This window comes from Blennius ocellaris, assembly GCF_963422515.1.
Source record: "Blennius ocellaris genome assembly, chromosome: 5".
In the NCBI taxonomy this organism is placed as follows: domain Eukaryota; kingdom Metazoa; phylum Chordata; class Actinopteri; order Blenniiformes; family Blenniidae; genus Blennius; species Blennius ocellaris.
Genome location: NC_137654.1, coordinates 16,682,893 through 16,707,812, shown reverse-complemented (window position 1 = coordinate 16,707,812; position 24,920 = coordinate 16,682,893). Strand labels below are relative to the sequence as shown.

General features: G+C 39.6%; 1 protein-coding gene across 1 annotated transcript in view; it reads left to right on the top strand.

Annotated features, from left to right (window-relative positions):
- The window catches only part of syt6a (synaptotagmin VIa), a gene marked incomplete at its 5' end in the record, with an annotated part of 82,436 nt that extends 59,414 nt beyond the window's left edge, over positions 1-23,022 (top strand). Inside the window, 6 exons of the mRNA XM_080497154.1 lie at positions 4,916-5,306; positions 6,233-6,794; positions 17,032-17,152; positions 18,015-18,186; positions 21,395-21,545; positions 22,945-23,022. Coding sequence (XP_080353280.1) covers positions 4,916-5,306; positions 6,233-6,794; positions 17,032-17,152; positions 18,015-18,186; positions 21,395-21,545; positions 22,945-23,016 — 1,469 coding nt within the window. The 3' untranslated portion in view covers positions 23,017-23,022. The remainder of the gene's footprint in view (positions 1-4,915; positions 5,307-6,232; positions 6,795-17,031; positions 17,153-18,014; positions 18,187-21,394; positions 21,546-22,944) is intronic.
- Between the last annotated feature and the right edge of the window lie 1,898 nt (positions 23,023-24,920).

The window sequence follows — 24,920 nt, the reverse complement described above, 5'->3', positions numbered from 1 at the left end:
CAGAGCAGTGTACTGCAGTGTGATCTGTAAGACACCAATAACATTGCTATATTTATAAGATATTCCCTTCTGAATGATTTATCCCATTCAGTAACATTTACACTGGGACACCTGTGTAAATGGGATACCTGTGCAGACTTCGCATGTTCTCCCTCTAGGCTTTCTTATGTGACCGCAGACAGGTGTTTGAGGATTTCTTTGATCGCTATACATTACCATCTGTCTTCTTGTGTTTATTCTGTGGTGGACTGGTAACCTGTGAGGGGTGCAAACTCTTTCTATCAGCTGAGATTGGTTCAAGCAACGCATCAAAACAGATGCAAGCTTAATATGAAAGCTGATGTACTACCACAGACATACTCATACGCACAATGCTGTGTGTAATTTGCATAAGATTCCTGATTGTGCAAGCTACCTTTTGAACTTTGTGCTCATAGATTAATTTGAGTCCAATGTGATTTATTTTGTTCTCAGTTGATAAACTGGTATAGAAGATGGATGTAAATATGTTAAAAGAAATTTGACAGTTATTGGATTTATGTGATATTTATGTGTATACATACCTTATGGACAAAATTTGGAGGAAGAGATCAAACATCAGTTGCTGGTAAATTTCGAGACATCGTCAAAAAACATCACAAAGTGGGTATATGGACTGTTGAAGAATAATCTCTGACAGCTCTCCACTTAGGTCCGATTTAGACATGAACCCATATTTCTGTTAAAATAAGCACTACTTTCTTTTTGTTCCTGGCATATACATACAATCAGTGGAGATTCCATTAAACACGAGTGGTGTTTCATGTGAAGAAAAGGTTCAACTATATGAATCAACAAAAAAGAACAGAAAGAGCCCAAAGTCCTACTAACATTTCATGGACAGAGATCAGATCGCTGGCATGTTTAGACGGTTCCTCGTTTTTTTCAATTGAAAATTCCTTAACCTTAAAATAAAAAAAATATTGTTGTTCCAATTTCAAGGAGCCTGCCTGCTCTCTGGAGTCTCCAGACCTGATAATGACTCAAAAGTTGAAAAAGTCAAACTATTGTGTGTGAAAGTCTGAGCACTGTGTTAAGGAAGATCTCATGTCAGCCTGTCTGCCCACACACTGTCATCTCTGTTGAGTGTACAGGTTTGGAACCGTCAGGCTCATCATAGAACACTATGTGACCTTGGTCAGCATTTGGAGAATGTATAATTCCTTTTAAAACTATTTATAAATGAGTAATGCATTTTTTTAATAGTATTACCACAATGATAGAAGTGGTGATTAAATTCTTGGTTTGTATGTTGGCTGAATGAGTAAATTGATGTAGAAAAGATTTTCAGACAGAATTTTCGCATGAGTACAGAAATCACTGCAGATGCAGGTTTACCCAGACATCATCTGCTTTTTTTAATCTATGTTGTAATTAATACTAATTTTCACTCATCACCACTCTGCGTTAAATGACTTTCTAAACCTGTCACGAGTGAGATTTAAACATACAAACCCCCAAACACAAGCATTCTTCTCTAACCAATAAACCAGCACTGCTCAAATGTCATTGGATTAAATGTGTGTTGTTGGGTTTTTTTAAGCAAAGACCTCAGGATTGACTACTAAACTATTGTGCTATTTAGTCCCAGGGTATTTTTGTCTAATCAATTTTAGCATTCATTTACCAACAACCTTCAATTATACATTGAAGATTTAGCTTCTCATGGTAAATGACCTGTTTACCAGAATTTATTCAATTTCTTCATGGAGAAGAAATAGGTAGTTTCTCTCCAAATCACCTGGGAAAGCTGACTTGGTGAGACATGAATTCCATTGGCTCTCTAAAACTGTGCTGTTGTACCTGGTGCCAAGATTTCAGCAGCAATCCTTTAAGTCTTGGAAGTTACGAGGCCTTCATGAGACCATGTGCATTAATACACGGTTCATATTGAAAGATCATAACCTTTTCTGCTGATTGGAGCTACAGTTTTGGAGAAGTTGTGAATTCGTCATCTTGCCCTATTCAAACATGCTAAAATCCTTACACTTTCACATCTTTCCTATTTCCAACACATTAACTTTGACAGCAAAACATTCTCTCATTAATGTACATGCCGATAAATAAACAGTTTGGAAAGCAGGAGCGGTGTAACTAAAATAAAGTGACAAGTCAGAATGTTTGCAAATCGTGTATATTAGCTCATTTTCATCTGAGGGTGACCTCATTGACAAGACTCTAAAAACTTCAGCGGATAATTCCCATAGTATCCACTGAACTTTGAAGAGTTTGACATGTTGCTTGAAAAACAGTAAAACAAGTCAGTTACATGTCCAGATACAAATTTCTGACCCGTCAACAGATTTTGTCTTGAAAGATTGTCACCAAGAGCGTGCAGTGGCATATTTCTGTGTACAGAGCAAAGTCAGCTTCGATTTGCTGTGACGGAGGATGAAATCTATGTAAGCGACAGTCCGGTGGAGATGAAGGTTTGCGGAGAGCTCTGTGAAATTTCAGATGACATGGAGAGGCCGGGGCCTTGGACAGCCGAGAAATCCTCCTCAGGGATAAATCCTCCAGACTTGAGATCCTGTCCGCCGCTTGGCTAAGCTTTAAATTCTCCTGAGCGGACACTCTATTAGGTCTCAAATTTAAACACGAGAGCTCCTAATTTCGACAAAAAGAGGCGGCTTGCATGCAAAAGCAGTAGTTTATTATTTTATTTGTTAGGTGAGTTACTGTCAAGATTATTGAACATCAAGTTCAAAGAACTCTGAAAGATGCTTCACTTCACAATACATTTCAAAGTAAATGCAAAAAGTATTGTTACAACTTGTATCAATTTTCCAAATGATTGAGATTTTATGTTCAGTATTAATTTTGATTAAGTTACAGATGTGTAAATGTGTAGAAAACACATCAAATTTGTTTACATATGATTCACTACAAATGCATGTCTTTTTTTCTATTAAACGAGACAATGCTTTTAACAATGCTTAGTGAGAATTAATTTAACCATATGTAATTCTTCAATTCGATGGCAGGAATAAAATAGAATATGTAAAGATTTAATTGTTGTAGAAACAAAAATGTTGACATGTTATGAACTAAGCAAGATTTCTGGGTTTTTTTTTACTTGCATTTTTCTCAATTCTCCAAATGACCTGTTTTAGAAGGTAACCTTTAACACTTTTAAAAGATAATTTTCTTGATGGAAGTCTTATTGTGAGATGTAGAGATGAAAAATGTGACTTCAGTGAAAGAAACGTTCTACTTAAACAGAAGGACGAACATTATATTAATTACTAGCAGTGTAGCCAGTAGTTGCTATGTTGTTAATATCTTTTATTTATTTATTGTACCTCAGTTGTGCCCAATGACCTGCTCAATTCAAAAGCAAAATAGAATTTTCAACTGAAAATGGCTTTAAAAAAAAAAAAAAAAAACAAATCCAATTGGCAAGGGTTTTCCAAAGTCAGGCCATCAGAGCTCCAACCACATTTTGTTCCTCGTGTGCCTGGAACGCTCACGCTTTGAAAGCTTGGTCCCACAACATGTAAAGATTGTTGGTTGAAAGCTGGACTTGTGTTTGTTTTATTTTATGAGATAATATTTTTAATGGTTGTTTGAATCCACAGGCAAGAATAAGCATATATCCAAATTATTCCATCCATCCATCATCCCTGCAGCCTATCCCCATCACAATGCTAACAGAAAGAGATTCCTCCAACACACACACACACACACACACACACACACACACACACACACACACACACACACACACACACACACACACACACACACACACACACACACACACCTAGGGGTAATTCAAAGTGTCAAGGCCTACCTCTGCTGGAAATACTTTAATCTCTGTCAAATACCACAAGTTATCCACCTTTCGTTGTTAATAGTAAACATATAGACAAAAGTACATCTTGAATAAATCTGAGAGAACCTGCAGGTTTCTGAGATTTGTTGATGCTCATACTTTGCTGCAGTGAGAAAAGGTCAAGCTGAGTAAATATTAGAAAAGAGTAAATCCAGCAACTCCCCACTTTCTGTGGCGCGTTATGTGGCAAAAGAGGGAGTCCAGGGATTCTCTGAGATGCCAAGAGAAGCTCCTCAAGCGTGAGTTATTGCAGATAAATCCAAGCAATCATAATGTGCATGGAGAAAAAAAAAATAGGAATTGGATTCAGTATCGCCTGAAGAGTGTGGAATACGCTCTTAGCAGGTGGTGAAATCTAATTACTTTAAGAAACGGGTCCCAATACACGGATATACAGCACTGTATGTTTCCTGTATTTCCCCCCCTTTGGTCCCGGTGAATCCTTGCAGAATGCTTGTCAGCATTCTTGGTAAGACTCCAGCTCTTTATATGCTGCTTGTTCCCAAGGAAGTATTTTCCTATATACCAGAAAATAAATGAGGCTGATTGTGCCCTGTGCCTTTTATCTGCTTCACGGTGGAAATACCAGAGGACTGCAGATTGTGACATCTCGGTCCTCAGGAGACTATTTTCCAAATTCAAACTGTTTACACCGTTTCGTTTCTGTTTTTGTAATTCATCACATAGTAATTACTTTTGTCCCCAGAGCGGGTGTAGTGTCACAGAAAATTATTCATGTATGTGCGCACGAGTGCATACGATACCCACATTTGAATTCTGTTTACATTACCATGGCTTCTACATCCCTTGGCTGAACTGAGGACTAATGGAGGTTGCTTTAATATTTATGAAGCGTGTCTCCAAGTGTATGCTTCGTGTTTTACAGAAGGTACAGATATAGCACCAGACTGGGGAAAATAATGTCCTAATACATTCTCTCTCTCTTTCCCTCTCTCCCTGTCCTCTCTCACCCTTGTATTCACCATCTGTTTGTCCATATTGTGTGATCCTCGGTTTCCGGTCCCTGCGGCTCGCCACCAGACGCTACTTTTGGCCTCCTGCTCTGTGTGTTTGTGGTCTGTGGCCTGGCTCTGCTCGGCCTCCTTTCTTTCGTCTCCTGGAAGCTGTGCTGGGTGCCTTGGCGGACTAAAGCCCATTTCCCCAGCCCGCCCCTCAGCCCGGCCTGCGGTCCGCAGATCTGCCCTCCCCAGCCACCTCCCCTGCTGCCCAGTCCCCAGCAGTCTCCCGTCACCATGGCGACAGAGAAGGTGAAGGACCCCATGGGCTCGGTGGGCTTCCTGGAGGCCGCGGTGAAGATAAGCCACACTTCCCCTGATATCCCCACCGATGTGCAGCTCTCCATGAGGGAACACTTCCTGCGCCGCACACAACGCATGCAGAGGCAAACCACTGAGCCTGCTTCCTCCACTCGGTTAGTCACACGTGTGCAAAACCGACACGCTACTGTGGAAATCCATGCAACAGTGTGCAAAAGGGTTTCATGCAAGCATGCATGCAGAATGAGAGAGCGCTCCATTAAGCCAACATGACATGAACTGGGAATAACCTCACCGCTGCATGTTCTCATAAGGGGAAGCACCAAACATCCTTCATATATGTCTAATCAGGCAAATTGGTTTCTACAGATTTAATTACAATAAATACTGTGGATGTTGAACTCTGTTTGCTCTCATTTTAGTAAAGATAATTATATGCGATGCTTTTTTTATTTGGCTTAATTGAGCCAAGTAAAAATATTTTGTGTTGCTTCACTGTGAGAACTGTATGTTTTAATAATGACTCTGCCCATTATCTCCATATGTTTCGAAATCACGTCTATTCATTTATTAACCAAAGCAGCTGAAGTTCAGAGCCTTCAATAGGCTTTTCGCTGTTATTCGATGAACAAATCCGATGTAGTTTTACCTTGATTTGGATTTTATTCATATACCTCAGATGCTTAAAAAGTGGAAGGTCAATCACTCCAACAGGCTCAGTTAACTGAGATTAAAACAAAACCAAATAAATGATTACATTTAAGTAGATTCACTTTAATTCTATACAGTATGAAGGAGAAATATTGGGGAAAAAACACAAAAGTTTTACATTGGCAAGCATAGGCAATGGTCAAGATTTGAGGGATGATAGAAGCAGCTGGGAATGAGGTTCGCCAACAGTCTAGACTCTAGAACTACAGTTACTTTCATGCCATCAATCAGCCTTTGTTGTCACTATTTCTGTGAGGTTTTCTTGGTATTCTTTCAGTTTGAAACATTTGCTTGGTCATTCTCATTGTGGCTCCAATCCAAACCATTCTCCACTAATCTGTCTTCGTTGTTGACTCTTCTTTCTCTGTAGGCACAATTCATTTAAAAGACACCTGCCCAGGCAGATGCAGGTGGGCAGTCTGGACCTGGGAAACGATTACATGGTGGACAAAGATGAAAAGCCCACCAGCATCGGTCGCATCCAGCCAGAGCTCTACCAACAGAAAACCCTGGATTCGGAGGATTCATCCAAGAACGGCAGCAACAAAAACTGTGGCAGAATTAACTTCTCTCTCAAGTACGATTACGAGAACGAGGCTCTCCTCGTCAACATCCTCAAAGCGGTGGACCTACCTGCCAAGGACTTATGTGGCACTTCTGATCCTTACGTGAAGATTTACCTGCTGCCCGACCGCAAGAAGTTTCAGACCCGCGTCCACCGGAAGATGCTCAATCCCATCTTCAGCGAGAGCTTCCAGTTCCCTGTGCCTTATGATGAGCTACCCGGCAGGAAGCTCCACATGAGCGTGTTTGACTTTGACCGATTCTCACGGCACGATATGATCGGGGAGGTGGTGCTCGAGAACTTGTTCGAGACGTCGGACCTTTCAAGGGAGACAAACATATGGAGGGACATCCAGTACGCCACCAGTGTAAGACTCTTTGGCTTTTTCTTGTTTCTTCAGTTTCAAATTATTTGTTGATATGAAAGGCTTTTGTTGGATGGGTGTGAAATGGAGCATTGTGTGCATTGTTTTCTATACGTTTGCTATAAAATGTAGCTGCATTTCAAACAACTAAAACACTGGTTAAGTCTTTGTAGTTTGTGCCACCTGGGAAAATATTTAACTGCTGTAGTCTGATCTGGTCACTGAGATTTTACATAGAAAAATAAGTAGCCTATTTTTACAAGGCCATGTTTTCATTCCTAATGTCTATAGCTGTTTTATCCCCCCATGTCGAACTGCTGTCAAGCGCAACGATCCGTAACGGCACCGGGCAGGTCACCACTCCATCCTTAACGGTCACATTTGTACCTATAATCAGAAATGTTGTGGTTGCCAATAAATGGCAAAGAAGGGATATATACATGTATACATATATACAGGGAGAACAAGCGATCTCAGACTCAAATCAGAGATGTTCTGGCTGTGAGGCAAGAGTGCTAACCACTACACCAGTGTGGTCCTTGGTTCGCTCGTACTTCATAAGATCAGATGTTTGCCTTATTATTTCAACTGGAAGCCTTTATGATTTACAACTGAAGTTAAAAATGCACTGATTTTGATCTTATAATATAGAAAATTCATTACAAAATAAATACCTTTTTGGTAATATTCAGATTGTCTCATTTGAGTGACTTACCCTGATATGACGGGTCGTGCAGTGGGTGGGCTTCTCTGCACTTGACTAGAATCTGTGGGTGTGTGGTTGTCGGTCTCTGAGTCTTCTCTGTGATGAACTGGTGACCTCCCGTCAATCATACTCGGCCTGGATCGTCTCCAGCAATTGTGAGTCTGATCTGGGTAAAGTGCTGGAGAAGACAGATGCTCCATGTGAGAACTCAGCAGACTGAAAATGAAGGGTGATACTTTACATTATAGTGCTGATTTTAATGGTTTAATTATTTATCACTGCATATTGGAAACACTTTTCAGGTCTGTGGATATTTGGCCTCCTTGCCGGATGCTTGATCGTATTTCTGGCGTGTCAGTAATTGCAGCCGGCTTTCTGCAGCTTGAGCAGTTCCATTTTTCGATTTCCTTAATAGCCCCTGTCAAAATGTTACAAACCAGTGCGCTTATTTAGATATTACTGGCACTGTAGTTTACATGTTGTAGCTAAATCTGGTGTGGGCTGTTATACAGGACTTCAGTTTGCACATAATGCAATATAATGCCTGATTTTTCAAGCCATCTGCGGCTCCAGATTTAATCAGAAATTTAACATTGTTCACAGAATGGTGCAGTATACTTCCCTGGAAATCACAATGGACAAAACTCAATGAGCAAGCAATGTCATTGAGCTTTTCTGATTGGTTCAATGGGAGTTCTGGATGTGTTAACAGCTGCTTATAACTGTTGCAGCGCCAAGATTATTAAAAGAACACACAACTCATGTTCTCTTAGTAAAATGGACACATGCTGGGTATTACATGGGTATTTTATGTGCCGATTCCAGTTTATTTTGACTAAACGTCCTCTTCATGTTGGTGCAGCGAGTGCTGCAATTAGTGCTTTCCATTACTTTCAGACATTGAAATTGTTGTTAAGGAGATTATTGTCACATTTTGGCACACAGCATGCAGGCATATTAATGTGAGGTTTATTCAAATGAAGGAACTATAACTGTTTTGTTGGTATTTGATGTGTAAAATAGTTTTTAGTACTTCTAAATAAAGAACACCACTGGCACCTTCATTCAGTCTATAGCTGCTGTCTTTCCCAAAAATCTCCTTCAGAGCGATGATTTTTAGCATAGTTTAACTAAACTTTTAGTTTAGTTAAAAAAAATAAAAAATTTTAACCGTTAGAAAAGTTTGCATGGCTAAAACAAACAGCTGGAAACGAGTTTTAAAAATGTACTTATAAAATAATAGAACAAGGATGCAGCAACTAAAATTGATAATATAGCTCCCAAAATTAAAAAGGATAAAAAAAAAAAGAAGTTTTTTTTAAAGAAACAGCTGAAAAACGTCATAAATTGTGGTTGAGAAACCTCATAGCTGAAGATAGTTTTGGTATGTTGAGCAAAATGGTGAAACCATGGTGAATTATTATTATTATTTTTTTTTTTTTCTTGAGACCCAAAGCTTGGCAGTGTGTGGAGGACAGTGACTGGAGGCTACATTGGCTATAAATTATACTAACTTGCAGAGAGCTCCATGGAGGACCCTGGAGTCGCCTCAACGAAACCAAATCAGTCGTTGCTAATGTCATTAGTTCGACCCGCGCTCTGCCAAGACATCAGCCATGAGACCCGTCTATGCTGCTCCACACAAACACTAACGACCTGGCCGGGTCTCTCAGTCACAGTTACCTGGAAAAACAATCTGCTGTTCTCGCGCCAAATGGCCGAACAATGCCAATTAATTAAAGTCACCTGTCCCAGAGAGGTGCAAAAGGGTGTCTTTGAGTTGATTGGATTTCGGCAGCAGAACTGCTGGGTTGAGTTTAACCTACTTTTTTGGTTCCTTTGTGCTCCATCTCGATCAGAGGTGTTGAAGACTCCAAACAGGTCCTCAGTCCTGCATGCGTTTGACTTCATTCTGCTCCGACACTTTTAACTGTGATAAGTGGCTCATTAGCACGATTTCAGCACAGCGTAGTGATGACTTTTTAATTGAATTCAGGTGTGTTGGAGCAGGAAGACTGTGAAAAATAGGCAGGACAGATTCCCGCCAGGACCAGGAATAGTAACCTCTGATCCAAGCACATACTCATCAGCTTCTTAATGAGCTACATTTGTACCGTCTAATGCAGTGATGTCCAATCCTGGTCGCAGGGCTGCTGCTCTGCATGTTTTAAACAGCCAGGCTGAAACCCACTTAAATCAAATCAGTCACAAAGCTCTGCTGAGACAAAGATAAGGAGTCAGTCTATGAAATCAGGTATGCTGGAGGAGAACGTCCTTTTAGAGGCCTTTTAAGATCAAGACTGGAAACCACTGATCTAATATAATGCAGCTCTGCAATAAATTCTGCATTTGCAAATCTAATAATGTTGACGAGAGAGGTTCTAATTTCACTTCATGTTTATGGTTTGTAGTGATGTTAAGCTGGACTGGACTAAAACATTACACACACCTCTCATTATAGGGCGGATTGTTTTTAATTCCCCGCAAACCTGAAAATAACAGTTGAATTAACACTTGTTTTTAATCTAAAGTGAAACTGAACATCAATGTCTTTGGGACAAGAGGGAATTTATGTGTATAATTATGTCATGGCATCATTACTACATTTGCATGCAGACTGGCTGCACATGTGACGTGTGAACCCTTTATTTCAAGGAGACACCTTATACTTTAACATTTGTTCTAAAAAGCAAGATCGTCACAAAAGCAGCACAATACAAAGTAAATTAGTTAGTATTAATTGTATTAAATTACAAACATATACATCCTATTGGGGCTGCATGGGGGAGCAGTGGGCTCAAGGCTGGGTTTGGACGTTTTCCCTATTTCCTAAAAATAGATATAATGCAGAGATAATGTTATAATGGTTGCATAGACTTACACTGTCTTGAGGGTCCAACAAGCATTTGTCAATCAGTGTGTTGAGCGACTGGGATACATATCTTTCTTTTTTTTTTTTAAACAATGGAAGTCCAACATTCAACCAAGCTTGTGAAAGGAAAATTGTGTGACTTGTGTTTCTGGAATTACTCTCTCAAGTTTTACTCTTAATCTGTCCGAACTTTGCTTTAGTTTTTAATATACAAATACCCTTTTTTTTGGGGGGGGTGTGATCTTCTGATGAGTTAACTTTAATCCTTAACTCACTGGCATGTGACATTTCAGTGAATAATCTAAGGAAACCTAAGCACTTTAAAGTTAGTGTCAAATATCCTTAAATGTCATTTCCACATGATAAGATATTTTGAAAAGAATCATTCGGACCAAAATCATATATATCAGCAGCTTTTATATAAAATAGTCTCTAAATTGGAAATATATCTCACGACAACCCTGTAAAAGATCATCTGCATGCTATACCACACTTTTGCAGGAAAAAAAAAAGTATCATTTTCAGAAGAAGTCCTTGGCATAAGTTTAAAACTTGAACGATACTTCCATAGGTATTAAACTTTACTCAAGGAGGTTTTTTTCCCTAATAATTTATTTGCTATATTTTCAAGATTTTTTTTCCAATGCAAGGGAGCAAACCACACCAGCTGCAGCAATTCTTTCATTACATTAATGCTTTATTCATGTAATAAATAATGACCATAAAAGTACAACTATTACCTTGAAACAAATGGTAAGGCATGCAGAAGTGAACAAATACAGTCATTTGGTCGATAGAGAGTTTATCACTACATGGCGATACATTTCATCCCTCCTGGCAGTGAATATAATTCAGCAGAAGTGAGGATATAGAGACGAGAGGAGGGGTGTATATCTCAGCTGTTCCCCTCTGGCAGATTTCTCCAAGCGTTTAAACACTTTAAGTTTATTTGTTGAGTTGTAGTTGTAAAATCAGTAATAAAGTAAGTGTGTGGTTGAATAACTGAACAACATATGTACATTTATTAACTTATTGGATGGATGGATGGATGGATTTTCCTCAATGTTCAACTCCTGAACTCCAGCAGTCCACCATGTTTTCTTTTCAAGAACTTGTTAAACTTCCTCGGTGGTTGTTCAATAATCTCAACATTATTGCTCGCTGGGCAGAAAACAAGGCCGTCTTCTCCTTGGCACAGAAACAGAATCGAACCAGCAAATGGCTTTATGACAAAATCCCTCACTCGCATTAAATACTGGAGTCGCAACATAAAAATAAGACACAGATGGTGGGGAGCTTAACATGAAACCAAAGAACAAACATGTAATCTCTGCTTGTGAGACACTGCAGCTTAATGAGAAACAAAAACAACAAAATTAAATATTAAACAATATTAATTAACATGGCACCTCAGGTCAGTGATCAATATTGATATGTAACGTCAAACTACCAGTATTATGAAGTCTGAAGTATCAGATGTCTGAAGGACAGCAGGTGGTTAATAACTTCAGGATAATTCATCCAAATATACTGCTTGGGGAGGTTTTACTGACTCATCTGAGTTTATGTATCAGCTGTGTCTGTGACTGAAAATCTAATTCTTCTTAATCCTTCATTAATGAAGCAATGCATTTTTAACTGTTATTTTTCTTTGTCCTTATCTTGGCAAAGAAGTTTTTCCTTATTTGACCATTTCTTCTACTGTAGGCATCCAAATTGCCTCCTACTACTTGTTGAGAAACTTTTTCCAAACAAAAAACAAACATTATTAATAAACTGATGAAAATACTTTGTAATGAAGACACAACAGAAAGTCCATATATAAAGAACCTCACCTCTGATTTAACTACGACACTGAGATGAATTACATATAAGAAGTAAATAAATGTAAACAGTGTCTCATACACATTTACACTGTGAAACATTTTGAGCAACATATGCTAGTAATTATGAGCAAGCGGTGTCCTGTTGAGGTCTAATTAGGAAACACTTAACATGGGTCTGTCATTTCACAGCATCCACCCCAGACATCAAGGAAACAATTGAGGAAAATACTGTATAAGAACACCATCCCTGCAACTATCTCCTTCCTTCAAGGAATGTGATTGGAGAACTTCATGTAGCTTTTGAACTCGTCCCGTCCAGTGATGTGTTGAAGTCTTGCCTCCCACTCATAACAAGGTGTAGTTTAAGGTCAAACAGGACTCCACCATCCAATGGAAAGCTAACTTCAAGACAAAACTGAGTGAACACAAATGAAGAACGACTCCTATAATCAGCTTTGATAATTTCCTCATAGAAATGTGTGGATGTACCAAACTTAAAAAGTTTGCAGTATTCCATTTTATGATTGTGGCCTTATTGTACAACCACACTGTGGGAATCACAGACTGAAGCCTCACAAAGAATGGCCACAAACGTAATATTGTGCCACAGGGTGAAGTTGGTCGTGTCTGACTGGGATGAGTTTGTGCTTGTAAATTGATTTACAATCCACAATGTGATTTTTCCATGTCGAAAAACTTTTGGGTTCTTTATGATTGTATTTGTTTTCATCGAGGAGGTGCAAATCTGCTGGACCTTGAGAGATGCTTATTTAATAGTGACGGTGAGCAGAATTGATCAGCTCTCAGTTTCATTTGCAGACTTTATTGTAACATATACTAATTTGTGCTGTACCCATTCTTAGGTCGTGCAATGTTTTCTAATCTCTTGTTTCTAATCTCTTGACCGCTTTCTCTCAGCTTTAACCTCCCATGTTGCATTTTTTTCCCTATTTGAAGCCAAATCCAGGTTCATTTGCTGTAATGCTCCATTATGGTTGATCAATTCCTCCATCAGCATGTTCAACTTCATCATATCACATTTCATTTGCACTTGTGGGGGCTCAGCGCTTCATCCAATCACTCCGTGGTGAACACAAGAAATTAATTTGTTGTAACGCTCTGATATGTTTGATGATTGAATCTACCAACACATCCAAGGCATCACATTTGATTTTGTGCTTGTAGGCTCATCGCTTCATCCAATCACTCCTCGGAGAACACAAGCAAATGAACAAGGTTTCCAGCAGAACATATAAAGAGGACCTAATGCCCTCACGTCAATACTCCTCTTCGTATTATAATAACAGTTTTCTCAGTTTTCCTTTTATCGATACTCTATACTTTCACCGATGTAGCTCTGGATGCATTTCGCCCTCTATGAAGTAGCGACTGAATCCTATATTGTCAAAGTTTGGCCACAAAAAAAACCAAAAAAATGATTAATGCAGCACAGATGACACTGACTGGCACAGAACCAGCTTGTGTTTCTACAAGGACAATCAAAGTGTCACTTTATGCTTTTACAACACTTGACATTTCTGCTGCGCTCTGACATTGCGGCTGAACCTTCGCACCCTTCAGACGAAATCCCTCACATCCACCGCGGAGAAAGCCAAATGGCAGCGGCGTGTGCGAGGAGACGCTAAGACCGTGGCACTCAAGACACACATGTTGGGATTTGCCAATCAGCCGGGTTCTCACCAGGCTCATTGAGGGTGATTAAGGGTCTGTGAGACCTTAATACTGTTTATAAAACGGGGCTAAGAACTCACACAGGACAGATAACAGGCCTCTCGTTCCAGTCCAGGCTATTAGCTCAGTAGGAAGTCACTCAGAGCTGCTCTGCGGATGAGTAAGAAATGTAATTTTAGGGGACTATACAGGTTGTGTTTGGAAAGTATCTCTCTGGAGAGTTAGTGTAAATGGTTTAATACAACTGATATGAAGAATCTCAGTGGTGCGAAACTTTAAAACAAACTTCATTAAATGAATACAATGAAACTGTAAATGTACGTTTTCTGTTTTGTTCATTTAGGTGATGATGCCCATTTGTTTACACAACCAAATCACTTTATTCTAATGCAATTCTTTACAGTAATGTGATGAGAAGAATAATTATGGAAAATCACTGTTGGGCAGAGGCTTCCAGGAACTGATTTTGGATTTTTGCCCTCATTTTATAATCGTTCCAACTGAAAAGCCTCAAGGACTTGCAGTGAAACTCTACAGTTCCTTCTCTGTATTTAAAGATGTTGGCAGTGAAACGCTTTGCTTCCCTGCCAACACATCAAATATGACCATCGGGGATAAACCAAAAGCTACGGACATCTTTCTGTGTCAGTCAAATTTATGTCCTATAACTCGGGCTGATCAAGTCACATCTTATGTCCAATCTAATGAAAAATGAGACATCACAGAGGAGAAATAAGGAAATGGGCACTGCCAACTTGCACAAATTGAAATAATGAACGTTTGTAGAGTGGTAACTGATTTCAAACTGTCCATGATCAATATAGACGTCATTGTTTCCAGGTCTCAAAAATGAAACAGTCGCACCTCAAAAACAAACAAGTTTATGTAAGAAGTAAATAAAAGATTAGATACTAATTAATAGATAAAAATGAATAATTTATAAAAAAAATGTCACTTCTACATTTAGTCTTAAATCATTAAAACATATTTACTGAACAGCAGCCTCTGGCACTTCAATAAGAGAGGGCCAATTCACACTTTGACATTCAAAGCTTTAAAATATAGTAGACATGCTCCCATGTGACTAGTCGCTGCGAGCTTTTGAGTTAAATGTCGACTTTTTGACAAAATGGGTTGTTTTGCAAGATAATTCATCTTTGAAAGAAACACAAACCATCTGTGTGTTAAGGAAATAATGAGTTCGTCCATCACTTTAAAATGTAATTTAATCTAATTTAGTGTATCTTCATTATAAAATCAACATGATCAGATACATTGTGTATAATTTTTCCCAATCCCAACTGACGAGTCAATTTTCCATATTCCCAACTGTTTGCAATCAACTTCGAAAAAAACATTCATTACAATTCAATCACCAGTTGTGCTTATGTGGAGCATTTGTAATCTGAACACACATTGATTCAAACAGTCATTCAGTGTCCACTTAACTGGGACAATCTGACGTATTTCTTCAGTGTTCAAGTACAAAAAAAACCATTGGATAGATGTCCATCAAACTGAGAAGAAAATAACCACGTACACACAGTTAATAATAACAACATCTGTGTGGCGTTTTGAACTGGATCAGAATATGTTGCCGTCAACCAGATGTTTGCATTTATATTCAACACGTCTGCGTCACACCTCAACTGCCGTTCGTGTGTCTTTCAATGTTTTTTTCATAAGATTTCTGAGCCGATCTCATAAACCACTGGAGCAGCTGCCAGTCACAGCCATCAGTCAAGCCCACGCAACCTTTGTTGTCGGATACCGATTTGAACGAAGAAAAATGAATGCTTGAACAAAGAAATGTGAAAAACAATAAATACGACTAAAACGTAGTTTTCCACGAGATGTGCAGCTTCAGAAGTGCAATTAATATACATTAAAGACTCTGAATCCATCCGGAATCTTCACCTAGATATTAATTAGGTGGTTCAGTTCATATCTGGTCAGGTGGATCTCGATTTTGTTTGATTTGGTTGTCAGTTCTTTACTTTATCCTGTGCATCAAAATGTAAAAATATTCATTTTTAAACTTCATTACTGTTGCCCTTTATCTGGAACAGTTAGCTGTTACATACCCATCATGCAGTTCTTTTTTAAGATGGTATTATATATATATGGTTCTAGTTCGACTTTAGTCATGAGCTGCTCTTGTCTCCCAATGCAGAAATAGTCTTATTTTTTTTAAGTATTTCAACCTTTTCTCTCACTGCACCTGGTCTCAAAAGAATGTTGCATTGTGATTAGGACCCTTTTCAAGATGGAAATGTAAAAGGAAAACCTGCATTCTTCGGCAGGTTTTCACACCATCGGCTATGGAATGCACCTTCATGTCTGATGTCTTGCCTTTTCAAGTATTTGCATTTTGGCTTTTTTAGCAACTTAGACTCCTTTTTTAAATTCTGGATTCTTTTCTCTCTTTTGTTTTGTTTTATCCTTTGTAGCAGTAGAACTTATTTTACACATCATTCAAGCAGTTTCAGACATTTTAGTAATTTTTGCTGCTAAAACTAATTTAGTTGCTTCAACAGTTTTCAACTCCTTTTCCTTTTTAGCTTGTATTGTAGTCTAAGCCCTTTCAGATTTATTTGAGCTGTTTCCCTGTTTTTAGTCATTATCATTTGAGTGGTTTTATGCATTTTAATGAGTTTTGCTGTCAAAGCCATTTGCAACATTTACTCTTTTAGATACATTGGTTGTTTTTCATTAATACCCATTTTCTCAGTTTTAGCTATCTAAGTCTTATCATTAAAAAAAAAGATTTTGCCCATATACAAGTTTCCTTTGAGAATGTTTCTGGTATGCAGATAAGGTGTAAAAATATATAAATAAAATGTTGCTTAACATACAATTGTGTGAAAGCTTTGGGGAGCAGCTGTACTGGGACATTGTACATTTTTCAAAGTTTTAGCAGAAGCAGAAAGGCACAGCAGGAAACTCAATAATCCATTAGATATTCCCTCCCTGCTGTAGCGGTCAAAAAGAGCCGACTACAAACAAAATATCGGCACTGATCCCAGAAAGAGACCTTCAGGAAGAGACCCGACTCTGACTGCGCATCACTTGCGATCGAAGCAGTGCTTCTGAATGCAAATGTAAAGCTGAAAGAGATTTTTCTGTGTGTTTGTCTTCCGACAGGAGAGCGTCGACCTTGGGGAGATCATGTTCTCACTGTGCTACCTGCCCACCGCAGGCAGACTCACACTTACCGTCATCAAGTGTAGGAACCTCAAGGCCATGGACATCACGGGATACTCAGGTACGCGTCGGGTCAGTGTGATTCACACATCGCGGCTTTGACTCGCCTCCTTGAAAAGCGTGTCCGATGAAATGAACAAACGCTGAAACTGCAGCATTCTGTTGACTTGAGCAGTTATTAATACTCAGAAATTGCAATATTAAGACTTTGTCAGCAAACAGTTGCAGGCGATCGGTTTATCTTTATTGCACAATGCGGGAATTACTGAACAAATATGGCAGATTGTAGACAGAGCATTAAATCTTGGGTTTTAGGTGTGAATCTGAGCAAATTCCAAGACATTTCCCCATTGTTAATGTGACTCACAATTCCAATCGCTTGTTTCTTCGGGGCTTCGGCTCCCCGCTAACACTTCAATCTGCATCATAAACCTCTGTCTATTGAGCTGTGCCTGCAAGCATATGGGCTGGATTGTTGTTTATAGATTTAGGGGCGCTTACATCAGACAAATACATTGCATAATGAATCATACGAGGCGATTCATCTCTGATAGACGAAGGCAGAAAGCAGTATTTATCCAGAAGCTTCACTCAGTCATGCCTTTTAGCGGCTATCTGCGGCCCCGCCATTGGTTTTCTTTACACAAGGCATCGACTCATCTACTTTTATGAACATTACTGGTGCCAGGTCCTCCAGGGTGGCTTTCATGCTTAAGTAGTAACAAAAAACACACACCTGCACACACTCCCCTTGATGATTCGAGACACTGATGGTTTCATCTTTGAAGATGTTCTGGCAGTCCAAGGGAACACTGACACTCTGTGTTATATAGCTCCACAAGGCCTGATCCTCATGATAATTGCGTCCCAACCAGGATGAGTAATTCTAAAGACATGGTCCTGGTCCTCGTTCTTCCGATCAGATCCCTATGTCAAAGTGTCGCTCATCTGTGACGGGAGGCGTTTGAAAAAGAAGAAGACGAGCATTAAAAAGAACACCCTGAATCCCACCTACAATGAGGCCATCATCTTCGACATCCCGCCAGACAGCATGGACCACGTCAGCCTGCACATCTCTGTCATGGACTACGACTTGTGAGTACACGCAACAGCCAAGACATGCAGTCAACTCATCGATCAGCTCTTAGACAATGTTGTGAAGCAAATAAACATTGACAAATGCTGTATTTAACTAATAAAGCTGGTATAAGTTTTCAAGTTTTAAAACAAAGCGAAAGGGTATGGCAGCTTGGAATCACATTTACCCAAATTTAGGTGACATGAGTTTATGCTGAGCCAGCTACTTTTCAATAGCTCAGGTAAAATATTTGCTCATTTCTGACTAGTAGCACATGATAAAAAAAAATTGTATTGCTAAAATAATTAAAGGGAAATAATTGTCAGTGCCAAATTTGTTCCATGTCACTTAAAAGTCAGATGCAAACAATATCACAGTTCTACCCGGCCGGCAAGAGTGTCGTCTTTTCTGCGCAGACTCGAGGCTTCGAGAGACTCACAATGAGAATCCAGCATTTCAGATGATAAAATACAGACATCAGAGGAGGCGTTAAAAGCATTCCTCCACTCATATAGCTTCTCTCACATGGCCTGCTGCTAGTTAAATGGCATCATAGTTATATGGAATCATAGGTACAGTATGTGGTGCTACTGAACACAAAGAGCTATTAACAAAAAACAATCTATTGTGTAAAACTGTAAAACCTACCAGTGTTATATTATAATAGCTTCTGAACTCATGTATACATTGGCGGATATGCCCGTTAGTTGAAACATGATTTAATGCATGAGCAAGCAAAAAAAGCATTTTAAATCAACACCACAGTTACTTTTATTGGTGAGAGGAAATATAATTTCTTAAGGAGCAATTTTACAAATTAAGTAGAAATACACACAATCAGATAAAAGCTCAATTAAAGCAGCACAGCGGGTTTCAGTTTTGATTAAACCAAAAATACCTGGTATAAAAAGATCTAATAACTTTTTTTCCACAGTTCGAAGGCAAGCTTCTAAAACTTTCTGGTAACTCTATTGTATATTACCCGTAGGAGTACATTTCTGCAATGGTGATTATCTCTCAGTTCGCACTCTATAATGAAGTTCAACATCCGTCCTCTGCCATACCTTTCACTCAATGTCTGCTGGAAATGGCTCCATCGCTCTGTAACCCAACTCTGGACGGCTGAATTAAAGTAAATTAAATTTTAAAGATCAGTCATATCATTCTTGTAAATGTGCCATCAGAGTCTTTAGAGGAGGGCTACTCGATCTGTACAAGTCAGTCTATAGAGAGGAAAGCTTCAGGATGGCTCACTGCACCGCAATCTCAGCCTCTGCACTGCTACACTTTCACAAATGGTCACATCCTCACCCACAGGAGCAGAGTAGCGTGAAGCTCTGAAAGCTGTGGGCCAGACAGGACCTGCTCACCATCACTAAGTATCTATTGTTCCAGAACAATTACACTCTGTCTAATTTTCCAGAATTGATTTTCAGCTTCAAGATGTAAGGCCACCGCACGGAGGCATCCAGTAGCGCTGCCCAGTGCTACGCACAGTTCTGCCTGACTGCTGAGAGTGGAGCCCCCTCATCAAGTAGCATATGTAACAGAGCACATACAGTAAAAAATACTGGACTGTAATGTAGAGTGATTAACTAAAAGTGTGTGAATCTTCCTTGGACCTGAAAGTGTCAGTAATTGGTACAAATGAGGGAAGGATTTGTCAGCAGGCGTTTGCATCCCGGTGTTATTCAGGCAGAAGTGTTACATTAATCTAATATATTTTTGCAAATTCTCACAGATGGCCAGCTAAATTAAGTGGGATTTTTTTATACTTTTATTGCACAAAGTACTGAGAGGAGTTGATGCTCATAGATAAATGTCCAGCCCACAATGTGATTTACTCATATTTGCTTGCATTTGAAAAGGAGGTGCAAACCCACACAGCCTTTAGTGGAGAGTTCGGTTTTTGCACTGAGAAGCATTTTCTCAGCTTCGTCTTCATGACCTTTATTTGTGGACTTTGATGAACCTATATAATTTATTCTCATTAACTCTGACAGCCATTAAATTAAGCCAATATGTAGTTTAATATTTCGTGACAACACGGAAAAAAGAAGAAATTTATTTTTTGATGTTGGGTGTCGTCAACTGTTTTTCATTGAAACCCCAAAACCAATCTTGGTGATACCTGCCAAAAAATGCAAGACCTCACAGACAAATTAGGATCAAGTGACATAGTATACACGCTTTTATGATTCTCTTCAGCTATTAATTATGGCTTCTTTACATCTTTTGTACATTGTCTATTTTGGTGTTGTTTGCAGATGTTAAGGTTATCAGATATCATAGCGCTGGTATTTTTGATTATTTATTTGCTCTGTTTGCAAACTTGATATTCCTTCATGATTCCAGGTTTCCACGTGTGATGTTGATCTAGTTGTAGTTCCAGTTCTGGTTTCATGTTCTTGTCTAGAGTACCGTGTTTCCCCTCATGTCATGGCTTTGCTATCATGTCCTTCTCCAAGCTCCCTCACTGTGTTTTATTACCTTTGATTGTTGTCAGCGGTGCTTCATCATCTATTTACTCTCTGTGTGCGTATATGTGCAATTCCAGTCTTCACCACTGTCCTGTTTGCTTTTTGAACCACATCCGTTCCCAGTCTGTTGGTCTACGTCATTGTGAAGAAATTCCCCAATACAAAGGTGTCATTTTAAGATCTCTTGATGAGATCCTTAGAGATTTATAAGATTGAAAACAACATTCCTGAACTGTACTCCCCAAGAACACAATGGACTGCAACATGATTCTTTTGTTTTTACAGTATGTGAGCCTATAAAAAGAAAGAGGCAGAGCGGAGGCAGTGCAGCCAGCTGACAGAATGAGAGTGTACATGTTAAAGGTCAGATTGTTTTTTTTTAAACTATGTCAAAAGGAACAGCTCATTCCAGGATTAGAAGCCAAACCCCTTGTGTTCTCTATTCAGTCTGAGGATTAAATCAAGTTGTGTAAATAATCCAAGCATTATGAGAAGTGATGCTTCGCTCATTGTTAACAGAGCAGAGATCAGCTTTGAAACGCTTTTTCAAAGCGAGTCAGTTCAAGTGTCGCAGATAAAATCGGCTGCAGACTTAGCGGATCATCGAGAGGACGTCTTCTTTGATTACAGAATGGCCTTCTTGCAATTATAGGCAATGTGATGTACGAGATGTCATGTTGGGTTAAATAAGACGTGCTCATATCATTGTGTGTGTGCATGTACGTGTGTGTGTGTGTGTCCACAGGGTAGGTCATAATGAGATCATTGGTGTGATGAGGCTTGGATGCAACGCGGATGGGCTTGGCAGGGACCACTGGAACGAAATGCTGGCTTATCCGCGAAAGCCTATTGCACACTGGCACCCCCTGCTGGAGTCCAAGAAATCTGAGAAGGAGGTAAATATTTTTGGAAGGATCGTCCTGTGTGTTTGCATCATCTCGTGAGAAAAAAAATCGAGAGCTCCGATAGTAACTCTCAGCCTACTTAAACAGCACAGCTCTCGGGATGTTGTTGAGTTTCACACTGTGGAAATCACACAGCTGTGGTCCAACCCAAACACATATGGGGTTAAAAGTTCAGTAGCATGCTGGTTTTAGGAACCCGCTTGAAATGATCCATAAACCTTTTATGGGGTAGCAAATCTCAAGAGAAAACGTTGTTTCTAGAATGTTGTTTCTCGAATCTAGAAATGTCTTGAGAGGACCATGTTGCTAACATTTTTATTCTGTCCTGTAGTACGGACTTGTCTCAACTATGATCAACTTTGAGCCACGAGTTGATTTTAATTGACCCACTTGGCTGACTTGTACCTGTGAGATTAAACATGTGGCAAATCTTCAATGAGGGTCTGGGTTAGCGTTTTTTTTTTTTTTTTAAAACAAGACATACTTTGAGGCGATTGAGTAATATGAAGACCTTGTTTGTACTGACCACTCACTGCTTTCTTTGAACACACCCAGCTCCTCGAAAGAAAACAGACTGTAAGTAACATCAGCATTAATTTATATCCACGGTGGCTGGATTAGCATAAGCAGCCCTGACGAAACATGAGCTTCCTCTGAGAAGCTCTGTCGGCTACATGTTTGTTGTGCATTTCAGCATTTTGTCTCATCGTCGTGGGGCTCATTCATCAGTTTCTTCAAAGAAACTGATGAAACATGCAGACATGCAGATTTTAGAGCATCTTCCTCCCACTAATTGATGTGAACTTAAGAAGTGTATCAGTCATTGGACTAATCAGCTACTGTGTCTCAGGAACAACACAGTGATACAGCCATTTATACATTAACAAGACATTGCCAAAGCAGTTTCTTTTCTGAGTGACTGATTGCTTTTATTTCCAGTAACTACAACTGTTAATTGTAAACGAGCACAGATTTTCAGGATCCCATACAACACGACTAATGAAAAAGCTATGAGTATATTACTATTAGCAGTCCATCTTGGGAATGAGTCACTTTTGATTTGCAGTAACTAGAATACTCCATTTTAAGTACAGGAAGTGGGGGATTTTACTATGGGCAAAGTGGGCAACTGCCCAGGGCACAAACTCAACAGGGATTCACCGTGCACCGAAGCAGATACAGTCTTGCGACTGTGTGAAGTGTTGGGCCTTTTTTTCCCAATATAATTTTGAGCAAATATGTAATATTGTATTTGGGTGCGATTACCTACCATAATCGGTGAATAAGCACTGTGTGAAAGTAGTCTCTTCCTGGAAGACCCTGCTCCAGATATTTTACGGCAGCAGCGTGCGCCCTATAAATCAGCGCTATGTGTTTGTGTGTCCTGCAGTGGAAGGCGAGGACAGCCAGCTTTGACAGCCAGGGCTCCTGCCCCTCACCCCGGCCCCCTGCTAGCCCCTGAGCTGAGCCACCTGTGACCCGGCAGCCCAGAAGGGGGTTTCCTCCCTCCTGCTGATCCACTTCCTGTCTGTCTGATTGAGGAGAAACACAACCCCACTGTCTCTCCCTCTCCCTCTGTCATCGTCCTTCCCTCCCTCTCGTCCCGGAGCACTCCCAAGAACTGATCCAGGACCGCTGTCAGTCAGTGTAGTTGTGTGAAGCGCAGTCTTTCCGGGTTCAAAATTTAAGATTTAAAATGTGGGTGTGTGGTGATGACCCAATGTCGGCTTTTGCTGTCCTCAGAAAAGATGGGCCGGACTTCCAGTCTGCAGACGTTTATTACCGAGCAGTGCGAGCTGAGGCGAACTGATCTACTCGAAGCAGAGAAGATTTGCAGTGCTGAGACTCTTTGATGGAGGAACTCAGTCGGAAATCGCTCCCTGAAAGCAGCAGAAGGTCTCACAGAGCGACGCCAGGGATGAAGAGAGGGTCTCAAAAGTGGATCTGGCGTTGAATTTCACAGTGCTGTATTTGCATAAGCGCAACGCTGAACTGTAGCATTTTGGATATTAGGTGTAAAAGCACTCCATCATTTGTTAACATTTGTGACGCTCCAGCTGAGTTTACTCTACTTCCAGTTTCATTAATGACGAGAGGCTGTATCGGGCTCAAGCTAATTTATTCTCAACTTGACTAATTGCAGTTTTAGCGTGTCTTCACGAGCAACCACTTCATGTAGCAAAGTAAAGACAACAGCAGGACTATGGGGATTTTCAAGAGGGCAGTGTACTTTTTTAATCTGTCATCGAAAGAATGAAATGTTTTAAAGTTGACAAAAACAAACCAGGAGAATTAAATAATCCCAAAGAGCAAAAATCAGATATGACAAAAACTTCTCATAAATCGAGCTGTGAATGCTGTAAACAGGGAAATGGCAAGCACACTTTACACACCCTTACCTCTTTCTCTGCTTGATGTTTGCTTTTGAGCATCCTCGCCGTCTCTTCCAAGTGAAAACTCACTCAAATGCTCATGTTTTCCTTCCAGAAAAACTCTCTTCACAAACATTATGTCTCCTCCTCCCTTTTGTTTGACTTCAATGGATGTGTTAAGCTTCATATAGATGTCCACTGGTTACTGTATGTATATTTTCTCTTTATCCAAAATTTAAAACTCAAAAAGATGTAATGATAAGAGTAGAACTTGAAATATATAAATATTTTGATCTTATGTAGCCTCGTCGGTTGTGATGATTGAGAAAAATACAGATGAAAAGGCGACATTATTCCACATTTAGAGACATGCAACCTTCTCTGTGTTTATCCTTTCACTAATTATACTGTTGTCACCGTGTACAGGGATGATGTGTACTTTCATTTTTCCACCCAGATGCTTTATCAGCAACATGTCGTAAATATTTGAATATGATGACTAAGAGAAAAGTACTTTGTGGGATTTCTTTCACGGATCGCTGCAGAGTTGGGTACAAAGTTTTGGTAAAAAAGATGCACAAAAATCCCAGTTATGGCCTTGATTACTGACCTGCAATCAGTTTGATTCATGTTACATAGTTGCTGTTAATGCAGAACTCCTTTTCTTTTCTTTTCGTTTAAGCTTATTGTGTAAATCTAAAAACTGATTTCAGATCGTTGACATGCACAGGGGTAGAAAGTGACAGATGTCTTTAAATGCCATAAATTGCCTCCATCCGGATATTAAAGTGTGTGGAAACTACAGTAAAGCTATTTTTACATCAGTTGGAATAAAGTTTACTATATAGTGAATAATTGAGGAATTATATTTCTTTGTACACATTAACTATTAACGTCACTGAGCTCTCTGAAACATCGTACTTTCCCAGCTGGAAGTTCCCAGTTTGACAACGTTAATAAAACAATTTCTTGCTTTGGTAAGTGGTACGTTTTC